General features: G+C 37.7%; 4 protein-coding genes across 4 annotated transcripts in view; 1 reads left to right on the top strand and 3 right to left on the bottom strand.

The window, feature by feature from the left end:
- Positions 1-2,063: 2,063 nt before the first annotated feature.
- LOC110022229 lies at positions 2,064-2,611 on the top strand. The gene has a single exon (XM_020721100.1). It carries the CDS (start codon positions 2,252-2,254, stop codon positions 2,540-2,542), a length of 291 nt encoding a protein of 96 aa, XP_020576759.1. The 5' UTR covers positions 2,064-2,251; the 3' UTR covers positions 2,543-2,611.
- Positions 2,612-3,252: 641 nt separating this feature from the next.
- LOC110017857 (lipase-like PAD4) lies at positions 3,253-6,558 on the bottom strand. The gene is given in 5 exon segments (XM_020714997.1): positions 3,253-4,294; positions 4,493-5,239; positions 5,943-6,147; positions 6,149-6,295; positions 6,468-6,558. Coding segments are annotated over 5 exon segments (1,902 nt in total). The 5' UTR covers positions 6,500-6,558; the 3' UTR covers positions 3,253-3,523.
- Positions 6,559-10,667: 4,109 nt separating this feature from the next.
- Positions 10,668-16,214, bottom strand: LOC110034357 (amino-acid permease BAT1 homolog). Its single transcript, XM_020738631.1, is given in 8 exon segments — positions 10,668-11,256; positions 12,375-12,557; positions 12,891-13,196; positions 14,036-14,227; positions 14,961-15,044; positions 15,046-15,090; positions 15,688-15,870; positions 15,971-16,214. Coding segments are annotated over 8 exon segments (1,557 nt in total). The 5' UTR covers positions 16,043-16,214; the 3' UTR covers positions 10,668-10,764.
- Positions 16,215-17,325: 1,111 nt separating this feature from the next.
- LOC110023460 (dihydrolipoyl dehydrogenase 2, chloroplastic-like) overlaps positions 17,326-25,174 on the bottom strand; it is a 48,917-nt gene continuing 41,068 nt past the window's right edge. Inside the window, exons 13-15 of the mRNA XM_020722898.1 lie at positions 18,083-18,196; positions 17,832-17,903; positions 17,326-17,688 (exon numbers count right to left, since the gene is read on the bottom strand). Coding sequence (XP_020578557.1) covers positions 17,641-17,688; positions 17,832-17,903; positions 18,083-18,196 — 234 coding nt within the window. The 3' untranslated portion in view covers positions 17,326-17,640. The remainder of the gene's footprint in view (positions 17,689-17,831; positions 17,904-18,082; positions 18,197-25,174) is intronic.

Here is a 25,174-nt window from a genome sequence, read left to right as displayed (position 1 = left end):
TATATATATATATATATATATATATGCGTATTGTAACCCTAAGGGGGTGATTCTATACTCTTTTCTGAAATTTAAGAAAGTTGTCGCTCTGTTCCTGAGAGCGTAAACATCTTTGTCGAACCTCGTTAAATCTCTGTGTTTCTTTCTGAATTTCTTGTTTTTCTTTGCCCTAAAATTCTCAACACTTTTATAAATAAGTGCATCTCTTGAACAAATTCATCTCCTAGGAGAGTTTATCACTAAGACAAGTTCAATTTTTGAATGAATTTATCTCATAGAAGATTTGTGTTTTTGAATGAATTCATCTCCGGAGAGAGTTCATCTTTTAGGTGAGGTCATCACTTGGGAAAGTTCATCTTCTGGAAGACTCTTAAAGAATTTTTCTACGGGGCGAGTTCATCTCCTAGGAGAGTTTATCGTTTAGTTGAGTTTATCTCTTGGGAGCGTTCATCCACTGAATGAGTTCACCTCCTAGACGAGTTCATTTTTGGGAGAGTTGATCCGCTAAAAGAGTTATTTTTTTTGGATGAGTTGACTCGTTGTGCACCTTAAACTTAGTTGAAGGGCATTCAACCATGCATATTTTGTTCATCGATTTTCTTATATATTTGGAAGTTAAGTTTTTTTTTTAAAAAAAAATAGTATGATAAAAATTTTATTCATTGCTTAGCAATGAAAACTATGTATTGCTTATATCTTTGTAGGGCATGTATATGTTCTCCTGTCCTAAAAATGAATTTATTTGATGATTATTTTTTAGAATTATTTAAGTAAAAAAATGAGCAGTGGATTCCACTAAATGCAGGCTTTCAGTCTATCCAGAATCTCTTAGCTCTTCTATAGAGAACCATCTTAGTAGCTCTTTGGCTACACATGCAGGATTCCCTTCTCGAGGATCCGAGGTATTTTAGCTCGTCTTTAGGGAGTAGCCACAACAAGAAAGATATTAATTATAGCATCACTTGTAGGGTCCAAAAATTTATGATGCAAACTTTGGCGTCAGATTTGTGTTGACGCAAACCATTTGCATCGGATTTTTGAGCAAGGTCATTCCAAGTAATAATAAAACTTGGGAGCAATGAGTTCAACCACATCTTTGCCTTGTCTATCAAAATAATGGAAACAACCTCAGCCTAATATTATTTTTAGAGATGTCATTTACACTTGAAGGTTGCAAACATTTTTAAGAAGCCAACAATGTGTAAATTTGGGTCTTCTATGGTGAGCACCCAAACTGAGTGTTTGACTGTTTAGATGACTGAAAGTTTCGATTCAAAGTTATTAGCATGGATGATCGGTCTATTAATACTCAAAAGTACCCTACCTATTGAGGTATTGACAAAAATTTAAAAGTGGCCAAGGTTGATCATCTTCTACCGGTGGATTTGCCATGAAATCTAGATTGTTCTTTCTTTTCAATTTATTTAATTTTTTTACTATTTTTTTCTAAATTTGAGGGTGAAATGAAACTAAACTCACTAAGTTAAACCCTGTGCATACAACTCTAGTGCACATAATGACCCATCACTAACAATTAAAACAACTACTAATAACCACAACTATAATGATTAACTATAAAAAAGTAGATAAAGATGTAATGAAAACACAAAGTAAAACAACAGTTTTGTAGCGTTGAACTAGTAATGATGTGGCACTAACAATGTGGCATTGCAGCACTAAGCAAATAGCACTATGGCTCTATTCAACAATTTACAAAATTACATGAAAAAAACGCAACTTCACGAATATACCCCCAACATTGCATACTGGGCATGGGTAGCTCCCCTTCTGCATACCGAGTATAGAAACAGGATAGGATTTACTAAATATATTAATGTTGGGGTGTTGAATATGTAAATACATAGGAATTGTGTGGTGTGCATATAAATGCACCCAAATTAGATAATGTTTAAAAGAATAACAGCATGCATTAGAAAATTAATCACATTTCAACATAGTTTTTTTTTTTTTTTTTTTTTCATGGCGGCATTTAGAGTATAATGAATAGAAAGCCGTTGAATTTCAGCGTCTCCCCGCCATTTTCTCTCCTTCCCAACCGAGAATCACATTTCCTCTCCCCATCGCTGGCCTAATTCCTACCACCAAACCCATCAAACAAGCAAAAATCTCTTTTTTTAAAAAAAAAAAAAAATTGAACGGATTAAGCTTCCAGTCATGATCTGTACATACTCACAAATCCTTAGCTTCAAAACAGAAATTTGATCGGACCGAAGGCCACCGGATCTTCGAAATGTCTCTCGCACCATGTAAGTCCGGCAACATTTGCTTCTGGTTCATTACTTTCGTCTTCCTCCTCCTCATCGTAGCAGGCGGCGCCATCCTCGTTATATACATTACGTTTCCGGAGACGGAAGGTTCCGGCTGGCTCGCGGTGGCCGGCATTGTTCTTATTGGGGTCCCCTGGCTTTTCTGGATCATGGCTTGCCTGTATCGTGCTTTCTTCTCTTGTCAAAAGCTGGGCGCCGTTGTCCCGCTGTCGACTGGTGTTGAGATCAAGTCCGGCGATGTTGGGGCGAGCTAGTCTCGCCGGGAGAAATTGGCGGGGGCGGCGGCGGGCATGGAAGGATGCATGGGATTCGAGATGTGATTAATGGAGTACAGTATATTTATAAGTTTGATTATTTATAATAAAATTTAGAGTATTTTTGAGATTTGATTTTTATTGTTGTTTGTCTTAAAAAAAAAGGATATTTTGAAATTTTTTTTAAAATTATTTGTAAGATATTACGAGACATTTTAAATTTTGAATTTTTTTATGTTTTGACGTCAAATTTTTTTAGTTGCTATGTTCAAAATAATGTATTTTGTTAATTTTGAGCTTTTTACTTTGAAAGGATGGATTTACTTCTAACAATTATTGATTTGCATGAACAACCCATGCAAAATTTTCATATTATTGTAGAAAAGACTCAATTTTGTAGAGTTAAAGATAACTTTTCTGAAAACATTTAGAATGCTTGCGGGTGAGATTAGAGTTGTGTTCCAGTGGTTGGAATTTTTAACTTCATATTACTAATTTTATTAATCTTTTCACTCTCTCAATCATCATTGAAAAAAATAAAAAATAAAAATAAAAAAGCTTAACCTAAGACACCCATTGGAAGCATCATCTTTTGTTATTGTTGTTCATCATTTTGTTCATGGGATCTTAACAAACACTTGCATTTCAATCACTTTGATTGCTAACATGACAATCCATTTAAATCATGGTGAATGCATTGTAGTGCCGGCAAGTTATCCTAATTCATGTCAAAATTTTGAGATATTTGAATCTACACTGCTGTTACATGAGATGAATTAGCATGAATTCATCTTTATAAATGCTTTTCAATCCATTTAAATCATGGTCTTTGGAAGCTTTTACAGAAATAAAGATTACTGAAGTTCCTTTATCAAACCAAGTAAATTACAAGGATTACCAGCAATCTATGATTGCAACATCAGAAGCTAAGACTATTCAACATATCAATAATTATCTACAAAACAGAAGAATATACGATGATTATCGAAATTGCAATCCCAAGCTCACCTTCAAAACCTTCCATTCCTCCAGCCATATTTTGTAACAAGAATTAGGTGCCAAAACATCAACAGACACCTCCTTCTTCTCAACCAAGGTCCTTGCATAACAATCAAAAGCATTCAGCTTTTCACAGAGTAGCTTCAATTTGAACATATTTCCATGGCAATTACCGCTCGCCTCTTCCAGCCACTCCCTCGCCTCTTCAACCCTCGCCCAGAAGCAAGGATCCTGAGTGAGCCCGGCAAACTTGCTCCTCCTCCTTTCATCCTTCTCAAATAGCTCCTTGTGTCTTTCCCTCCACCATTTATCAAAAACATTATACCTCCTCTCCCTTCCATGAGCAAGATAATGTCCCTTGGTTTTGTGCATCTGAACTCTATAGTATTCAGCAATGTCCAATGGCTCAACAAGAAGCTGGTAGAAGTGAGCAGCATTTACCCATTTGGCTCTTTTGTGGACATCATGAGGGAGTTGATTGCTGTGAACCATGTCAACCAGATCATCCCAGAAACATGCAAGCTTGACTCGATTCATGTTCACTTTGGAGTCTCTCTTAGACGCTTTCCTTCGCTTGAACGAATCATAGTAGCCCATGTCGCTATCGCAGCATGCCTTGTACCACTCAATTTGAGCACGGCACGGCGTAACTTTAGCTAGTCTGACAGAGAGATTAGTGCAGTTTAGGGCGGGGCTTCGACCAGTTTTCACCGACATCTCCAAACATTCTCTGGCATCCGTGGCTCTCCTGTCCTGTAATGAAAACTCCAATCATTCCACATTTCCAGTTCTAGTGAAATAAAACATAAAAAGTACTACTCACTACTACATTTCTCATACTCCTTGATTTCAGGAATGGACGGTTTTTAGGATAGAATCCATCCTGTTAATAAATCTGAATTTTATTTGAATCATGAAGTTTCAGCTAGCTTTAGGATCATAATAGCTTACCTCAACTCCAATACCAGAGGCTTTTAGTGCTAGCGAGATTCCAGCAGCATAATTAGAGCTTGGAACACAATCAACCAAATCAATTTTCTTTTTTAGCAGTAACTGCTGTGAGGCATTCATCACCAAGCCACCATAGCATAAATGTTCCTCCTCGAGACTCAATTTTGCGCAGCCTGTCATAAATGTCAAGCAAAGCATTCGGACTACGGAAACCGGGTCATCGATGCAGATCATGCCTTCAGCCGAACATAATGCATAGCATCCAAATGGCCTGAACTTGCTGATTAGTTGAGAAGAACAGGTGAGCATCTGCTCGGTGCACAGTGGAGTAATTTGGTTTGTAAAGAACTGATGAAGCTCAGCTTTGATAGCACCAGAAGTCTGTGAATAAGGCTTTGGAAGTAGAGGGAAAGCCATGTGGAATTGGCATGATTTTAGCAGGCTAATGATTAGGTGCGGAAAATCGGAATTTTGTTGGCAGAAGAGAAGCCTTGGCACAACATCGTGCTGAGAAACAATGTGGCAGAATTTTCCAGTCCATCTCTCACGAAGAATGAACTGTGATAAGGCCTCATTGCCAAGGAGTGGACTCCCAAATGTGATGCAAAGAAGGGAGGATTGTTTTGAAGAGAAGTTCAAAAGAGAGCACAGGAAGTATAGGGCGACAAGCGAAGCTAAGGATCCTCCAACTGAGTGTCCTGTGATTATTACCATCTTATTACCCGTCTTCATCATCTCCACGAGTCTCTAAGAGATTGGACAGAATGAAAAATCAGAGCTTTTTTCCCTAGCAAATGATTCTTAAATTCTATATCAGAAAGCAAGAGGGGTATTGCCATATTGGTTTCCTGTGGATATAAAGCATGCTTAGAACAAAAATGAATTTTCAAAACAAGTTTTCTAAACTCAAGCAAGCAAATAAACCCTAATTCTATCATTCTGTACCCTTAATCCTCAGATAGAGAAGTTAAAACTGAAAACATTAACTTCAGCTCAGATTGGACTGTTTTAAAACTAATCTTCCTCAATCTCCAAAGATCCCAATATTTAAGATCCTAATTCATTCCTTTCATCAAAATTTATGTTATTAATGCTCGACATAGATAAAGTTAGTATGAACTAAGGAGAGGATTTCCCAACATCCCTGTTTAGCTAAACCCCAAACAGAATTTTGTTCAGTAGTCAAGCTGTGCTTTGCAACTACTAATAAAACCCTAATTTAAAAAATCTGTCCTTCCCCCTCCGTTGATTCCTCATATTGGAGCAAAAATGCTTCAAATACATCAATTTTAGATTTTAAGCAGCAGGTATTCAAGCTCTTCCAGATGATTGAAGAAAACACGAGCCTACACCAAGTAAACAAAGACAAAATTTATAAATTCCTGGCTAAAAGTAGACAAAAACAAAAGCCCGTTTTGTTCTTGATGGCCGCAAGAGAAATGAAACTTACCCAGAACTGAGGAGTGTCGAAGATGGAGATGAAGAGTTGAAGCGCACAAGCCTGAACAAGCACCGGCTCTCCATCGCCTTCCTCGCTCACCAATTGGGAGAAGAGCTCACGGCCGCAAGCGGAGGCGAGTGGCATGGCAGAGAAGAACCAATCGCTGCCAATCGTCGATTGAATATAGCCGGCACCAGAGAAGGCCACGTAGAGGATCCCGTCCACCTCTTCTGCGGTGAAGTCCGCCTTGGCGGCTGCCGCGGCAGCCGCCTGCCGCTGCAGCGAGGCCGCACTGTCGCCATGCCAGCGCGAGCAGCTGTGAGGATAAGAGCTCCGCTCCCAGCACGTGACTCGTCTCAAACCTTCGAAACAATAACAATTTCAGAGAGAGAGAGACAGAGAGAGAGAGAGAGAGAGAGAGAGAGAGAGAGAGAGAGAGAGAGAGAGAGAGAGAGAGAGAGAGAGAGAGAGAGAGAGAGAGAGAGAGAGAGAATGAGAGAGAAGGAGAAAGAGAGGGAGAAGGGTGAAGCTTACACGGAATGCTTGTCTTCGCAGTGGACTTCCATGGCGGCAATAGCAGCAGATCACCGGGTTCAGAGTGTTATGCGTTCGATGCACCTTTTTTTTTTTACATGTACGCTTCTATATCTATATAAAAAAATATAGAATTCTGACTTAAATAACGGGATAGGAGTTGCTGCTCTTAGCCCCATCATATGGTTCGAGACTATGTCCATCTCAAAGCTCATGTATGTGCCCTATTTCTAATATAGACTCAACACTATATTAAATATATTTGAAAGAGAAAATAAAGACTCAACCTGCAAAAGATTAGTTTAACTCATGCAATCGTAACTGAGTTGTGTTTCTTTTATCGCGAGCTACATAGCACCTGCAAACAAAGGATAAGTAGAAATCATTGCATGCTCTTCTTTTAATGTTAACAAGTGTGTGCATATATTTAAACACGATCCCGTGCAAAAAAACACCATAACATACCACCATGCATATTAAAATAGTAAATATGCAAGCATGTCAAAAACACAAAAAAAAAAAAAAATAATGTCTGGTTAGGGCAATCAAACCAACGTAAATATATAGTTAGGGCAACAAAACCAGCATTTGGCCTCGATCGTCCGACACGCAACACCAACTGCCATTTTTTTATCTTTATCACTCAACCATCATCTCTTATCCCGCATTCGATGTCAACCTACCATCATAAAATAATCATTGTTATTCAAGGGTCATCATCCGACCACAACTGCTCAACCGCTATCACTCAATCACATCATTCAGTCACCATTGCTCAACTGCAATTATTGTTGCCTAATTATTTTCATTCATTTGTCATGATCTAACTACAATCATCATTATCTAACCATACGTATCAGAATACTATAATCATCGATTAAAAATCATCCTAACATCATCTTCTGATTGTTATCATTCGAGCACTACAGTTAATCGTTATCATTATCTCTCTCCTATTATAAATTTTGTAAACTTTATAAGAGATTAAGTATGAATAAATTACTTTATAATTTCATTTTCATTTATGAGGGGATGAACATAGCTTCGTGATTATACTTAACACAATAGCAAAATGAAAACTACGATGTCTTATATGCTCTCCCTTTCTTCTATATGTGTGTAAGGGTCTATTTAGAGCAGTTGCAGCTTATTGATAAGCTGTTGAAAAATGATCTATTGTTCAAAAAACTGCGGTGACTATTACAATTTATTATTATTATTATTGGCTAAAACCAGATCGCAGCTTGAAAGCTGCCACAGTAGCTAGCCAAGAACGTTCTGAAAATGCTGATTTCAGCGGTTTGAAAATGCAGCTTTTTGAAAAACTGTCAAAAGTCACTTTACCCAAACAATTTTTGATGCATTTTCAAAACACTCCGCACTAAGGGGCTTATAATGTCTTATATGTTCTCCCCTTCTATATATGTGTAAGTCCTCGTGCAAAATTAAAATATAAAATTCTCACTTTATTGGTATAAATTGTATAATAATAATAATTTTTTTTATTGAAGAAATTCAACCAAAATGAAAGAGTACCACTGGTCTTTTATTAAACAATTTAGATCAAAACTTTGACTAAAGCTCCACTACTAGTTTGCCACGTGGACTATGTTGACTGTTGACTATCACATTTTAGTAGTGATTAAATGTGATATTTACTTTGGAACCTTCGAATGATATGTCCTTTTCATCATTAAAGTTTCCTTAGTTGATAGCTTGCTTTAATAAATTGGTCAATGTTAAACTTTAAGAAGACACATAAATTTTCATAAAAAAACCATGTTTAATCCTTTTATTGCATTGCCTAATAATTTTATTGAATTCTAATATTACATTGTGGAAGGATTTGAATTCAATTTAATTTATAAATTGCAATTTATTGAGGTTTAATGGGGTGTTTAGACAACACTTAATCAACAAAAAGATATTACATCAAGAGCCTTCATGTAGAAATACAATAGAACTCCAATGAAATTAGCCACGTGTCCGGAAGAGGTAGACCATATATTAAAGTATAGACGTGCGCAATTTCATTCGAGTCTTAATGCAGTTCTACATCAGGGCTTCTAATATAATACTTTTTCGTTAAGAAGCAGGAACTTCTAATTAGCATTCGGAGTAATATAATAAATACTAAATTGGTATTCATTGATTGGCTATATATATATATATATATATACCACACAAATCTTTTGTACTTGCCCATCAAACATCTAAAATTTGATATTTACATGTATAACACTAGTGCGTAAACTTATGCATGAAAAAAATGTATTTTATATTTTAAAAACAAGTAATAATGATATTTAAGACGTGGCATTAAAAAATTAAGTGTTATGTATGTAAATACGAAAGAAATGTAAATTTTAATGATATTTTTAAAAAGACTTGGATGCATGCCAATCAATTCTTATGTATTTACATATATAACACCTAAACTTCAATTCTTATATGTATGCCACGCTACTTATGTATTGAAAGCTGTATTTCTCTTTTTAAGAATTACAATTGTGGTATATTTTTTTGTATATGATATAAAAGATTTGGCTGATATAAAGGTAAGAAGTAAAGTTTAGGTGTTAGATATGTAAATAAATATGAATTAGGTGGTATGTATGTAAATGTCCCAAAATTATATTCTTTTAACTTTGAATGCAAGTGAGAGTCGGTCGGTCAATAGACGCGCTTGTTGTCACCATTAAAATAGCACTCATTAGTCAATTTCATCACCGGTGCATTCCCACTGCTTTTTGAATGGTCAAGATCTTCTCTAAAAAGAACATGACTGAAAGCTATGTGACAATATTGGGTGTGATTGATTATATAATTCAACTTATTAATCAAGATGTGAGTTGAGCTCGTCGGGCCACGAGCTTGAGCTCAGGCTTAATTTACAGCTTGAATGATGTCCGAGCTCGACCTTAACTCGAATTAGAATCAACTCTTTTATAGCCCTAACTAAAATTATCTAGATTAAAAAAAAAATCTTACAACCTCACAATCCAAGCTTAAAATAATGTAACATAATCCACGTAAAAAAAGATCTCAGCATTACAAAAGTACATATTAGTCCTCTCATGATTGACTTTTCAGAGGAATTTTTTAATAATTACAGAGTTAATCACATATAATAAGATCGGTGGATTGATTTCATCGTAAGAGATCACCGCCCTGTGGAAAATCTTATGGCAAGTTCCTCATATCGCTTGAACAAAAAACCTCTCTAGGTATTGTCAAGCCCGAACTCGATCAGCCATTTTTTTCTCCCAAGCCTTTCATTGTCTTGACATTCGTGCTTACATAATTTATATGTACAATAAGATATTATATTATAAAGTTGGTCTACGGGTTGTTCGGTTTGCTCAGAATGTCATGCCATGCATTTGGAATGGAGCGGATTCCAAATTTTACTCGTTTGGTTGGCTGAAAAAGGAAGTCGGTGCAAGAATTTTACATGCAACTAGTAATTCATTTTGAGTATATTTGAAATTCATCAAATTTGGTGATTTCCAAATACACTGCAAATGGTAGCGATCACTGCACCCCACTGCAGCCATCTTGTCCACCCATTGCAATGTCATCTCCGACGACCACCATAATTTCCCCTCCCACCACCATTGTTGTTGTAGTTGCTTGCTCATTGTCATTGTGTCATCGCATCCCCCAGCCCCCGCCTGTCATCACCGTCGCGCCACCTCGACTATCGCCACCCAGCACCCATTATCTATCTTGCCACTGCTGCCTTGATTGTTTTGCCTGTCACTGCTATTACCCAACAACCTACACCTCTCTCCATCTTCATTTTTATCGACATTGAATTCACTTTTTCTTAAAAGCAAAGAAAAATATGTAGAGTTATGTAATTATTTCCTATTGAACAAAACAACTAAAAGATTCAAAATACAACATTACTTTTATGCTGCATTCCTTTCTGCACTGTATCATTTTGAGCCTTCAAACTTATTTTTTGTAACGATATTGATGACATCCATCACCTCGTAGTCTATATTATAAATCATGATCATTTGGTCATTCATACAGCATGCCCAAAAATCTTGTCATTCATACACTAGCAAATCATGATTAATTTGTTGAATTTGATTGATTGAATTCATTCATGAAAATCCTCTAAAAACTAGGCTATACCGAGGTGTTTGATGGACTCTCACCTCAAAAATAGATTATTCAATATTAGCCCATTGTCCAATCTCTAGCATGAAACCAAAGAGACCAACAGCTCTCCTGAAATTCCATTAAACCACCAACATTAAGAAGAAAACAAAAAAAATTAAGAAAATTAATCCTTCCCACTCTGGTCATTAATGTTCCTAACAGGTCCCTTAAACCATTTTCTAGCATCCAAAATCCACCAAAACATAATCAGAGTCAGGCATAGTGCCAAAGCTACTGGTGCATAATTGAAAGTATCAAACTTTATAGGATAAGAGGTCGGCAATAGGAAGACAGAGCAAGTGTAGCAGATCCATAAGAAAGCAACCAAACATATTGGCCTGCTTGCTCTACCCAAATAGAAAGGGCCAGGATTGAAGCTCCTCTCAGGCATGACCATCCTCGCGAAGATCGGTATTGCGTAGCCGCCGACCCATCCGACGGTGCAGATGGATGCGATAGCGGTGAAGACGACATTTACTTTGAGGATGGGAAGCCCCATGAGGATGACAATGGCTGCACATAGCCACACTGCATTCGATGGAACTTTGTATTTTGGATGAATTTTGCGCCATAGGGACGAGAAAGGAACTCCCTTGTCTCGAGATAATGCATAAACCTACAAAGTAAATGGCTAGTGGTTATTGTTATTTGTAAACCAGGATTGAAGTTTAGAGGTTAGATATGTAAATTCATAGGAATTGAGTGGTATGTAGGTAATATTCCTAACATGATTCTGAATTTGAATGAGTTTTGATAATCATGAGAATAGACATAATGGTAAGAGTAAGGCCAATTGTGACACAAGGCGAGTGTGAAGCCTATGAATGGTAGTTTTAACATGAAAGCTTAGTAATCTATGAACTAGCTTTTGATGATAAAAAGCATATATTAAAATGCCTTATGATCCCTTGAGAGCTTAATGCTGGTACATCTTTCTAAAAAAGAAATTATGAGAGCTTAAAGCCTAGGCCTATTGTTTTTTTCTTTTTTCTTATTTAGTTTTATTTTATTTATTTATTTTGTTTTTTTTTTTATTTTCAATTTCTCTCTCAAACCTCTACGATTACTTTTCATTGTTCATTTTTTATTGATGAATCTATCTATATCATATGATTTTACAATAGATCTATTGATTTTCATTGCTTTGCATCGACATCAGCCTCGATCCACTCATTCGGGTGAATATTCTTTGCAAGCCTCGCTTATGAACAAATCACATCATTCAATAATTCATGCAATCATAAACGTCTCGCGATTTTTAAATTCATTTATAGATCTTGGCTTTGGCATTATGCCTTCATTTCAAGGCACTGTTATAAAACCATCATTCAATGTTCATCCCCATTTCATTTTCATCTTGTTTGAATCTCTTATAAATGTGTTTTTAGATCTCAATAACACAAAAAAAAAACTCTTGATGCATAAATGATCAGCTTATTTGTATCAAAACTATTGACTTACGTGCCTCATTTGATGTTCCTCATGACAGTCCTGAAGTATGGGTTATTGAACACTCCGAAAAACTCATTGATTGGATTAGTTTCGAAACTGACATTAGTTTATGTATATTATCCTAATAATCTCTACATTCTTCAATATTACTTCTTTCTATAATTGGGTTTGATGATTACAAATCTAGGATTATCTCTTAATCAAGAACAAAATTTAATCTCTAAATGTTAATATTTTCCATTCATAAAAAAAAAAAATGTGAAAACTTCATTTACCACTTACCACTCTTGCTGCACTGGTAGTAATTGAGAGCCCTCCAAAGAAGAAAGAACCCCAAATAACGAACAAAAAAACTATTGCTCCAGTTGAGTTGTGGTATCTCCCATGAAATGCATCATACAAAATTTGTGCAGGCACAAATGATCCAGCAGTTTCGTTGCTGACATCGAGTAGATAATCAAATTTCTGCATGACAAGTTTCTGCTGTTAACTAACCATTTGAGATCACTTTTATTTTATTTTTTCAATTTTTTATGTTTATTTTACTTTATCTATGTTTTGTTTTAAATTAAAACATGTTCGATTGAACTAATAGTTTTAAAAAACACTCAAATCATCTTTTAGGTGTTTTCAGTGCTTTCAAAAATAAGTTGATTTTTCCTTAAAACAAGTATACATGTAAAAATTATATAAACCAAGCATATTTTTAAAAATAAAAACAAGAAATAAAATTGATGCCAATAAAAATAATTAGTTAGCTGAAAACTTTCATGCATACAAATGCATTTGATTTAGTACCTGGATGCTAAAAGTGAGAGCCAGTACATAAGCCCATCCAAATATTGAAATTATTGCAATGCTAGAAAGAATGGCAATTGGGCCATTTTTATCAGCTCCTTTTGTTTCCTCCGTAAGATGTGCTGCAGCATCATATCCAAACAAGGAATACTGACTGACAAGAAATGATAAAATTACGGCATATGGCTTGCTACGTATCCCTGTGGAAGCCGGTGCCATCTCAAAATGGCCAAAGACATAGGAAGCTGGCTGTTTAGATGGAGCCACTAAAGGAAGCAATATGACCATGATTACACCTCCTGTGATCTGAGTGTTCAGAATGAGGAAACTGCTAATTAACATTATACGTCATTCTTATAATGATCATCATTAGTTATATAAGAATTATGGACATGATCACATGCATAATTCAGAAACATCAAGGTTTGATGAGATAAAGAGATCTCGATAGAGAGAGAGGAAGAGAAAGATATAGAGAGATAGAGAGAGAGGGAGAGATGCATGCATACATTCATTCATACATACATACATACATACATACATACACACGTACACACATAATTACATAAAAACATACATATGTATGTGTGTGTGTGTGTGAGGAAAAAGCCCTAATAGTACACTAAAAATATAAAGTTCCATACCACAAGATCCGCCGCCCTTACAACCCCATGGGGATCAATCATGGGCTCTAAGATTGGGCAGTAACTTATTGGCCCAATCCCTTTAACTTATAGTTAAGCCATGTACATCGCACCACAAACTTTTCGATTCAAGCCCAACAAAATTTGCATCACAAATTCTAACAAGTTATATGTTTGGATACTTAGGTAAATCCATATAGAATATGCAATTTTAAATTACCATAAAGAGATGTAATAGATATAAGAATTATAACATAGTTCACAAATAAGTCCATATTTCATATGGGTAAAATATCCTATATTTAGTAAGAGATCATATATAAATAATTGAGTAAAAGAAGCCTCTTTTAAAAGTTATATACCTTTGATAAAATCTCATATCTAGGTTAAACAAACATCATATATATATGATAAACCCCGGAATCTAAATCTCTAAATATTAAGCCATAAATGAATCATAGTTTTTGAGCATTAGATTATTGATCCTGGCATGGACTCTACCTGCCACCAAATTGAAATAATGTCAATGAAGGCAATAACTTGTAATGCAAATGTGTTGAGGATTGCCCATATGACTGTAAGGCCACAATACATAGCAAGAAATACTCCACGAGGAGCAAAGTAACCTCCACCTTTGTTTGTTCCTGTACATAGCAAAATAATGATTTGTAATGTTTGTGATCCCGCATAAGCCTGCCACAGAGAAAAAGGAATCAATCGGTCCCAAAAGGCTATACCTTACTGATAATGAATTATTAAAGTGAAAAACAACTAAATATGATGACTAACTAATAATAAAAACAATTCTGAATTATAACAGAGAGAGAATAAAATATGATGATAACAAGCGATCAGGCTAAAGAATGAAGTTCTCAGTATACATTAAATGTTGAAAATAGATTATGCCACTACATGCGATTGGTGACTATATTCATGCCCTTCATCTTGTAATTTATACTTTTCCCAATATATTTTATCTAATAATTTTATCTCTTTCAAATTAAAACCTATTATTGTTATGACTTTAGGTTATTAGTTATGCATCAATGAAAGAAGATCTTATAGACAAGTACTTCAAGTAGCTTGGAAAGTTGCTTAAGTTTGTAAAGTCATTTATTAGATTTATTTGTAGTTTATATCCATTCTAAGATGAATTACCGCAATGATTATATTTCAGTTCAATTATTAGTGAATAAATTACTTCGATATCATGGATATTTAGATGCCCCCATTTTACTATTGGTAGATGAATATTATTATGAAGATCTTAATACATCTATTGCCAAAATAAACAAAGAAAAAGAAATTGCCTATCTATGAGCATCTTAATACATCTTAATACATTTTAATACATCCAAAATGTAAGCAAATGCATTTAGATATTGTATGAATAATTCCATAACACATAATCAAGATGAAGCTCAACCTGTGTAGCAACTCCAGCAATAAGACCAATTGTCTCCAGCCATGCACAGCACCAAGAAGCAAATGGCCCCCATACGTCACCATATTGGACCAGTTAAATGGGCAGCCCAGAAGTAAAGAGAGCCAGTAGTCTGTTTTAGCAAAAATAGGTGTAAATAATGACTTCTAACAGTGTACTTAATGAATTACATACATCCTTAATAACAACTTAATCCACATTTTAGATGCAAAAATAGGCTTAACTATGTTTCTATGCCAAAACTTGCATGATAATAATGGTGTTTATCCTTATTATTATAAGCAGGATAATAATTGATGAGCATATACCACTGAGGAAAAGTGTACAAACAGGAAGTTTATCTAGAAGTTATGCATTCAAATTGAATTTTTTTTAAACTTCCTAAACTCCATGGTTGGGAACTTAGAATCAAACAGCTGAGTTCCCAGATTCAAGGCTTGTGTATTCGGTTATGTGAATGAGTTTATCATTAAATTTTCTCAAAGTCCCCAAAAATTCTAATTGTGGCTAAACGCCTCCTTAAAATGGTTATTTTTTGAATCTTGACTAATCAAGAAATCATCATTTTAAAGTGCAGATTTAATTGGGGACTGCACTGCAGTATTACTCAAATAAGATGGTTCTTGCAGTATTTCTCAATTAAAAAAAAAGAAAAAAATAAAGAAGCAGAAATATTTTGTCAACCCAGAGCTATGACAAGCACACATACTGGAAAAGAAGAGCAAATCTCAGCCATGGCAATTCCAACAAACCAAGTGAAGAAGGAGACCAAAACCCATCCCCAAACAAGGCTTGCCGGTCCAGCATACAGCAGGCTTGAGCCGTACATCGGCGTGATCCCTGTAAATAGAGTCACTGTCGAGATCGAGATCGCGAGGGTTTTGAAAAGAGTCTGTTGAACGAAGAAGAAGAAGAAGATAACAAATACAATGATTATAAAGAAATCGTTGTAAGCTCAGTCGAGAGCAACAAAATTGGAGCCATGGATTTACCATCTCTCTTCTAAGCTCCTGCTTGTAGCCGAGCTCATTGAGGCGCTTCTCCCCTGAATCCATTGCCTCCATCTCAGAATAGAACAAGAAGAAACGGAACCTGCCTTAATTTGGAGGAGATCAAAGAAGAAGAGATGGAAGGCAACAGCTCTTGAGCATTGTTGGAAGCTCTGAGAGAGCAAGCCCCCGCCCGCGCCAGACTTTCTCTTTCTCTCTCTCTCTCTGCTTTTCGCGTTTCTCAAAGTTGGATCGCACACTCTCTCTCTCTCTCTCTCTCCATTTTTAAAAGTCCAAATTTCAACGGTTCGAGTGGGGAGGCCTGCCTATTTACACACATACCGCAAACTTCTTTAGTATTTACAAATCTAACACCTATACCTCAATTTTTACATCTATACCACCCAAATCTTTCATATCATGTCAAAAATACCACCACCATTTTACAAGAAGAAATATAAATACATATAGAATTATGTGATATGCATCTAAATCTTCCTATATTTTAATACCACCCAAATTTTCTTTAGGTATGCATAGTCAATACTCAATAGAATATTTACATATAAAAATTGAAGTTGAGGGGCTAGATATGTAAATATATAAAAATAGAGTTAGTATGTACTATAAATATTCCAATATTTTAATAAAATCCACCGCTGCAATCCATTTGATAACTGCTATGTTATTCAACTCTTTGATTTAGGGGTAGCGTAGTGATTGAAGATGTAATTTCTCATCATAACATTACAATCATATATATTAATTATCTTTTAGATCTTATTTTTCAATATATATATATATATATATGATTTAGAAAAAGCTTTTACGAAAAAAAATAAAAAAATAAAAAGAAATGTATATTAATTTTAAGAGATTTATATTATATTGATGATAAATTATCAGGTTTGACTTGATAGCTTTTAAATTACGTTGGCTTTATATATTTAATTATTTTGAAATGAGGGGACTTGTACAGAACACAACCAACTTCTTCCTTGGGCAAATTTATTGCATAAATTAATTAATATTAAAAAGTCATATTTTTATAAGCCTCAATTAATTGCAACTCTTTTTTTTGAGATTTAAGTCAAATATTTCTTTTTTAATATTTGTAGGTTACATGTAGGTTATAGGAAGGTTACAGGAGGCATAACGCGGATGTAACCCTCATATATCCTCTGAATAACCTCCCAACGTACGCAGAACTGCGTACGTAAGACATACGCAAATATTTTCCCTTCTCATAGGTGTTACCAAACTTGATTTCAATTACACGTGACTCAATATTTTCCATGCGCCCATTTGAAAAAAAAAAAAAAAAAAAAAGAACTTTTATTAATAGAATGCTGGCCTTAACATGCATCAAAATTCTACAAATAATACATGTAAAATTCAAAATATGAATTGATAGAAATTGGCGCTTGCAATGTAATTAATGAAAAATTTTAAAGCATGAAAAAAAAAATGAATTTTCCATTAATAAAATGAACAGAATGGAACATTTCTTTTAGGTTGCAGCAGCAGTTGGAGAAGCCTGTTATCATGGTGGACAGCCAAAAATACCAATCTTTACGCCATTGCTGAAACATACATAGCTCCACGAAATTGCTGAGTAATCTAGAAGATAACTCCATTGATAAATTGAATCTCCATTTTCTTCACTCTATACTTTATACTGCAACTGGTTCATCAACTGAACGAGGCATACCAGCAGTAACCTGCCAAAGTAATAATAAATGAAAAATCAGGATACACATGGAAGCGGTCCAGCTAACACCAATGAGAAAATCCATGAACATGCTGAATACAAGTTTCGTCGATTGTTACTGAAATTTTCAAAAAAAGACAACAAGATTCAGACCTTGGCGGATTTAAAGAGTTCATCAAGAACTTCAGACAAGGTTGGATGAGCATGAACCGCAAATTTTATATCCTGTGGGCAATAAACATGCACAACTTAGTTGAAGAGATGATAAAAAATGATAGAAAACATGCAATTGATATTTGAGATAACATTTTGTACATTGAAACTTATAAATCAATATACAAAATGAACATTATTCTAAAGTAATTTCAATCGAAATAGAGATAAGAGTAGCATTTTAGTTTTACCTGAATGCGGGTTCCCATGGCTATCGCATTTGATGCCTCGTGTATTAGGTCCGCGGCGTGCAGTCCTAATATGTGAACTCCAAGTATCTCCCCGTTATCAGGTCTATATATCAACTGCATGAACATTGATGATTACTCGGAAAGCAACTGATTTTAGAATGAGTAATATGTTGAAGAAAAAAAATTAAAAATAATATGTAATTTTACGGTGATATTAAAAATTTTTAATCAATATAATTAGATGATAAACTGATACCTAAGTATACTTGATAAAAACTTATTGATTAAGGAGTCTATCATACATTAAAAGAAGATTTACATAGATATCACTCAATTCCTTTGTATTCCATGTCTGACAACTGAAATTCAATTTTTACATATATGCCACCTCACCTTTGCATGAAAAGGTGTATCCCACATTTTAAAAGTTAAAATATTGATATTTTTATTTAATATGAAAGAATTTGGAAGTATAATAAAGCTCCTTTAAATAAAGCCTAACAAACTGGGAGTGTTAAATATAACAAAATATAGCGAAGGGATGGAAATCCAACGATTTACAATTTGAAAACCTTCAACAAGCCCGATGACAAAAAAGAAAACAAGGAGGAAAACAACAAGTAATTGAAACGCAATAAAATCACAAAAGACTTGGTAGTTGTTGTTTGCCTCATTGAGGATTAATGACTAGCTTCAAGCTCCACTAAATGCCTTGAAGTGATGCTGGAAAGCGCCCCTGGCGTGGGCACTAAAAGTGACCTCGAAGCGGGGCGCTCAAAAACCGTGGAGGCTAGAAGCCTCTCAAACCGTCCCAAAGGCGAGAGCCACAAACCATCGTGAAGGCAGGAACCCACGAATCATTGCGAAGGTGGGAGGGATTTGCGAAAGCTGATTTCGAACCAGTGACAGTCGTCCTTCCTCTGGTGAGTTCCTGCATATAGAAAGTACTTTTATAGATTTTCTTGCCTTCCCACACTTTTTTGTTGTGTAGAAGTTTCCTTTGTCTAGTAGGAGTTTATAAATTATTATCATCTATGTGTGGAGAGTCAGTTCTTGCTTTGTTTGTTTTTAGATCTCATGTGTGGCGTCCTTTTCCCTGTTTTGGGGTTGTATCCGAAGGGGGTGGTGGTACTCCGATTGTATCCTAATCTGATGGGCTGTTATGTCGTTTCATTTCATCTTTTCCCAATCTATCTCCTCCCCCCTCCTTCGTTGTCGGCCTCTCCCCTCCTTCGTTGTCGGCCTCTCCCCTCCTTCATTTCCTGCACTCAACCGCCCCATACCTGTAGCTTTACCTTGCTATCCAACCATCCTCCATCCTTCCCAGCACTCCCAGCCGACCGTTCCTCACCCACTACAAAATGCCCTTCCTGTCCAGCACCTTCCAACCACCCCTCCACCTATCGTCAATCACCTACAAACCTCCATATTTGTTGTCCCTGTAATTCTGCACTTTCCCCCTTGCCGCCACCACCCCTGCTAGCCATCCCAACCCACCTCGCCGGCCTCCACCATTAGAATAAACTTGAGAGGAGTTTGCTTGTGTCATTTTATATTTTGTTTTGTCCTTTCCCGTTTATGTCATGTTGTAACCCTGTTTTAATATTAATAATAGATTGCTTTCATGTTTCTACTATTTTTCGTACGAGTTTCAGTAACATTTGGTATCAAGTTAGCACGACCTTAGTCCCATCCTAGGGTTTCTGGCATCCGCCACACCCAAGCCACATCCACGTAATTTTTTTTCCGTTCAATCCCCACCCTAACCATGCTAAGGGAGGTATGAACCCCAATGAGATTAACGACTAGCTGAAATCAGTCGAATAAATTTTCGAGTATAAAAATGTACCAAAGAACAAACGAGTTAAGCTAGCTTCCCTTAAACTAAAAAAAAATACCTCCTTACAGTGGAAAAATCTACAAAAGTAGAGGAGATGAGAAGGAAGTGAGAAGATAACTAAGCGGGAAAAGATGAAGAAGACAATGTAGAAGAAGTACCTCCCACTACAGTATCGCTAGGACATGTTCCTAAAAATCCACAACTTGCAGCAACAGAATCTTTCAGTTGAGGAGTTCACGGCCCAATTCAACCACTTGAAGCTGAAGTGCGAGCTGACGGAGCCAGAGAAGCACACGATTGCCATGCACCTCGAGGGTCTAAAGTCTGTCATTAGCAATGGAGTACAAATGCAACTGTATTGGACATTGGGAGATGTCTAGAATTAACATTGAAGGTACAAAGATAACAAAAGTAAAGCAGACAACAATCATCATTCAAGCAGGGAGTCACCTACAATTACCATGACCGACAGAGGTACCCTGAGAGACACAAGCAAGCCCGAACAAGGGAATAATACTTCGGATCAAAACAAGAAGAAATAAAAGGATAACTCCTCCAACAAGCTATTTGCCAGGAAGTGCTACCGATGTCACGACTACGACCACATAGTCTGCAGTTGTCCCACGAGCAATTATGCTCACAGATCAAGGCACTGTGGAAGAGATGAGCGACAACGAGAAAGCTGAGCAATAGGGTGAGGTGCATCAACTCCCACCAAACAAAGGAGAAGCGCTCGTGATTCGATGAATCCTGCAAGCAGAGGATAAGAGGGAACCGAAGTGGCTTCATCAAAATATATTCTACACCCGCTGCACAATAAAAGGAAATGTATGCAACCTCATCATCGATAGTGAGAGCAGCAAGGAACGTGGCATCAACACAGATGGTATAGAAATTGGGGCTTGCAACTCAGAAGCATTACAAACCATATTCACTGACGTGGCCGAAGAGGAGAATCAGGTCAGCATCAACCAAAAATGCTTGGTAGAGTTTTCGATCAGAGGTTAGCTACAGAACCAAGTGTGGTATGACGTGGTTCTCATGGATCTCTGCCACCTTTTGTTGGGAAGACCGTGATAGTTTGAGTGAAAGACTTAACACGATGGATGCAAGAACACAGATTCATCACCAAGGATGGGAAGCACATCATTCTACTTCCTTCGGTGGAGCCCGAGATCACATGAAACCTCACCAACAGAGCAGTGTCAGTGGGACCAGTGTTAGTGATGGCACCAAATGAGAGGACTAAGAGATTCGCTTCAAATACAACACAGATACCCGAATTATTTCAGAGGTCTCATGATTGACATCACACCACCAACGCCACCACAGGATGGGAAAGTTCAAGATGCTCACATTGCACATCCGATTGAACCACTCGTGGGCTACTTTGGTAAGATTCAACGGTACAGGACAGCTAGAAAGGGGCACGTGCTCAAAAAATGGGCAGGCTTCCACGTGGCGTTGAGGGACAATGCAGTCGACAGTGGGATCCAGGTGCCACCAAGATTAAAGACAAGAACCAAAAGCTTCAACGAATGAGGTTGAAGCTCCCTCAACACCGGGGGATTGACGCAGCCTTGAAAAGCGCCTCTAGTGTAGGCGCTGAAAACACCCTTGAAGTGGGGCTCTAAAAAATAGTGGGGGCAAGAAGCCCCGCGAACCGTCGTGAAGGCGGGAGCCGCGAACCATTGCGAAGGTCGGAACCCGCAAAAGTTTGCGAAAACAGGAGGGATTCGTGAAGTCGGATCGTGAACCAACGCCCTTCTTCCTTCCTTTGGTGACCTCCTGGATATAGGAAGTACTTTTTGGATTCTTCTTGTTTTCCCACCTCTTTCTTTTGTGTAGAAGTTTCCTTTGTCCATTAAGAGTCTATAAATACTTTTTGGATTCTTCTTGTCTTCCCACCTCTTTCTTTTGTGTAGAAGTTTCATTTGTCCAGTAGGAGTCTATAAATACTTTTTGGATTCTTTTTGACTTCCCACCCCTTCCTTTTATGCAGAAGTTTCCTTTGTCTAGTAAGAGTCTATAAATTGTTGTCCTCCATATGTGGGGAGTCAGTTATTGTTGTGTTTGTTTTTAGATCTCTTGTGTGGAGTCTTTTTCCCTATTTTAGGGTTGTATTCGAGGAAGTAGTAGTGCTTCGACTGAATCCTACTCCGAAATGGTGGTGTATCCTCTTCTTTCATCTTCCCCAATCCGTCTCTTCCCCTCTCCTTAGCCGCCGACTTCTCCCCTCTTTCATTTCCTGCACTCAACTGCCCCATATTTGCATATTTACCTTGTTATCCAGCCATCCTCTCTCCTTTCCAGCACTCCCAACCGATTATTCCTCACCCCACTACCACTGCACTTGCTGTCCAGCACCTTCCAACCACCCCTCCGCCTGTCGTCGTTCAACTACGAACCTTCATATTTGTTGTCCCTACAATTATGCATTTTTCCTCTCGCTGCCACCACACCCGCTAGCCATCCAGACCCACCTCACCGGCCTCCATCACCCTTGGAATAAACTTGAGAGGAGTTAGTTTTTGACATTTTATGTTTTGTGCTGTTATTTCTTGTTTGTGTCATGTTGTAATCTAATTTTAATATTAATAATAGCTTTCTTTCATGTTTTCACTATTTTTCGTACTAGTTTCAGTATCATATGGTATCGAGGTAGCCCGCTCTTAGTCCCATCCTAGGGTTTCTAGCATCCGCCCCACCCAAGCCACATCCACGCAATTTTTTTTTTCCGTTCAAACCCCAACCCCTAAACATGCCACCGCAGAGAGATAAACAAGCTCTACTTGGGAAGAGATCCAACGAGAAATTCATTGTCGGCAACTGATACTAGTCGAGTTGGATGACGGGAACCAGGAAGAGATTACCTTCCACCGTGATCGAGAAAGTCGAGAGGAAGACGGGGACGAGGAATATCGACCACGTCATTTTGGTATCCAATATCAATGGAGGCCAAGAGAAGAGGCCCCTTATGGATGTCAGCGGGACTTCTGCATAAAGATGAACCTCCCAGAAATTGAGGGAGGTATGGACCCCGATGAGATTATCGACTAGCTAAAATCAGTTGAACGGACTTTCGAATATAAAGATGTACCAGAGAACAAACGAGTCAAGCTAGCTTCCCTTAAACTAAAGAAAAATGCCTCCTTATGGTGGAAAAATCTACAAAAATAGAGAAGAGAAGTGAGAAGATAATTAAGTGGGAAAAGATGAAGAAGACAATGGAGAAAAAGTATCTCCTACCACAGTGTCACTAGGACATGTTCCTAAAAATTCACAACTTGCAGCAAGTGAATCTTTCAGTTGAGGAGTTCATAACCTAATTCAACCACTTGAAGCTAAAGTGTGGGCTAACAGAGCCAGAAAAACAAACGATCGCCATGCACCTCGAGGGTCTAAAGCCCGTCATTAGCAATGGAGTACAACGACAACCGTATTGGACATTAAGAGATGCCCAGAATTAACATTGAAGGTACAATGATAGCAGAAGCAAAGCAGACAACAATCATCCTTCAGGCAGGAAGTCACCTACAGTTACCATGACCGACGTAGGCAAGCCCGAACAAGCGAATAATACTTCGGATCAAAACAAGAAGAAACAAAAGAAGGATAGCTCCTCCAACAAGATACTTTCTAGGAAGTTCTACCGATGCCACGACTACGACCACATAGCCTCCAGCTGTCCCACGAGCAAGGTAATTATGCTCACAGATCAAGGCATTGTGGAAGAGATGAGCGACAAAGAGAAAGCTGAGCAATAGGGTGATGTGCATCAACTCCCACCAAACAATGGAAAAGCGCTCGTGATTCGATGAGTGCTGCAAGTCGAGGATAGGAAGAATCTGAAGTGGCTTCGTCAAAACATATTCTACACTCGCTGCACAGTAAAAGGAAACGTATGCAACCTCATCATCGACACTGAGAGTAGTAAGGAACGTGGCATCAATACAGATGGTAGAGAAATTGGGGCTTGCAACTCAGAAGCACTACAAACTTTATTCACTGATGTGGCTGAAGAGGAGAATCACGTCAGCATCAACCAAAGATGCTTGGTAGAGTTTTCGATCGGAGGTCAGCTACAGAACCAAGTGTGGTATGACGCGGTTCCCATAGATGCATGCCACCTTTATTGGGAAGACCGTGACAGTTTGACTGGAGGACTTAACACGATGAATGCAAGAACACACATTCATCACCAAGGATGGGAAGCAATTCTACTCCCTTCGGTGGAGCCTGAGATCACATGAAACCTCACCAACAGAGCAGCGTCAGTGGGACCTGTGTTAGTGATGACACCAATTGAGAGGACTAAGAGACGTACTCCAAATACATCACAGATACGACCGACGTTATTTCAGAGGCTCATGATCGACACCACACCACCACAGGATGGGAAAGTACAAGATGCTCACACTGCACATCCGATTGAACCTATCGTGGGCTACTTCGAGAAGATTCAACGGTACAGGCATGGTTCACAGCTCAGGAGAACGACTAGAAAGGGGCACGTGCTCAAAAAAATGGATAGACTTCCACGTGACATTGAGGGACAATGCAGTCGACAGTGGGATCCAGGTGCCACCAGGATTAAAGACAAGAATCGGAAGCTTCGACGAATGAGGTCGAAGCTCACTCAACATCGGGAGATTGACGCAGTCTGGAAAGTGCCTCTGGCGTAAGAGCTGAAAACACCCTTGAAGTGGGGCGCTAAAAAAAATGGGGGCAAGAAGCCCCGCGAACTGTCCTGAAGACGGGAGCCGTAGACCATTGCAAAGGTCGGAACCCACAAAAGTTTGCGAAGACAGGAGGAATTTGTGAAGTTGGATCGCGAACCAACATTCTTCTTCCTTCCTTTGGTGACCTCCTGCATATAGGAAGTACTTCTTGGATTCTTCTTGCCTTCCCAACTCTTTCTTCTGTGTAGAAGTTTCCTTTCTCCAGTAGGAGTCTATAAATACTTTTTGGAGTTTTCTTGCCTTCCCACCTCTTTCTTTTGTGTAGAAGTTTCCTTTGTCCAATAGGAGTCTATAAATTATTGTCCTTCATATGTGAGGGAGTCAGTTCTTGCTGTGTTTGTTTTTATATCTCTTGTGTGGAGTCATTTTTCCTGTTTTAGGGCTGTATCTGAGGAGGTGGTGGTGCTCCGACTATATCCTACTCTGTAATGGTGTTGTATCTTTTTCTTTCATCTTCCCCAATCCGTCTCCTCCCCTCTCCTTAGCCGCCAACCTCTCCCCTCTTTCATT

This window comes from Phalaenopsis equestris, unplaced genomic scaffold (assembly GCF_001263595.1).
Source record: "Phalaenopsis equestris unplaced genomic scaffold, ASM126359v1 Scaffold000002, whole genome shotgun sequence".
Classification (NCBI taxonomy): Eukaryota; Viridiplantae; Streptophyta; class Magnoliopsida; order Asparagales; family Orchidaceae; genus Phalaenopsis; species Phalaenopsis equestris.
The sequence above is the reverse complement of the archived record's forward strand: the minus strand, read 5'-3'. Positions and strand labels throughout refer to the sequence as shown.

What these genes read in the sequence shown, in the direction of transcription:
- LOC110022229 (XM_020721100.1), top strand. Translation starts at nt 2,252, where the DNA reads ATGTCTCTCGCACCATGTAAGTCCGGCAACATTTGCTTCTGGTTCATT.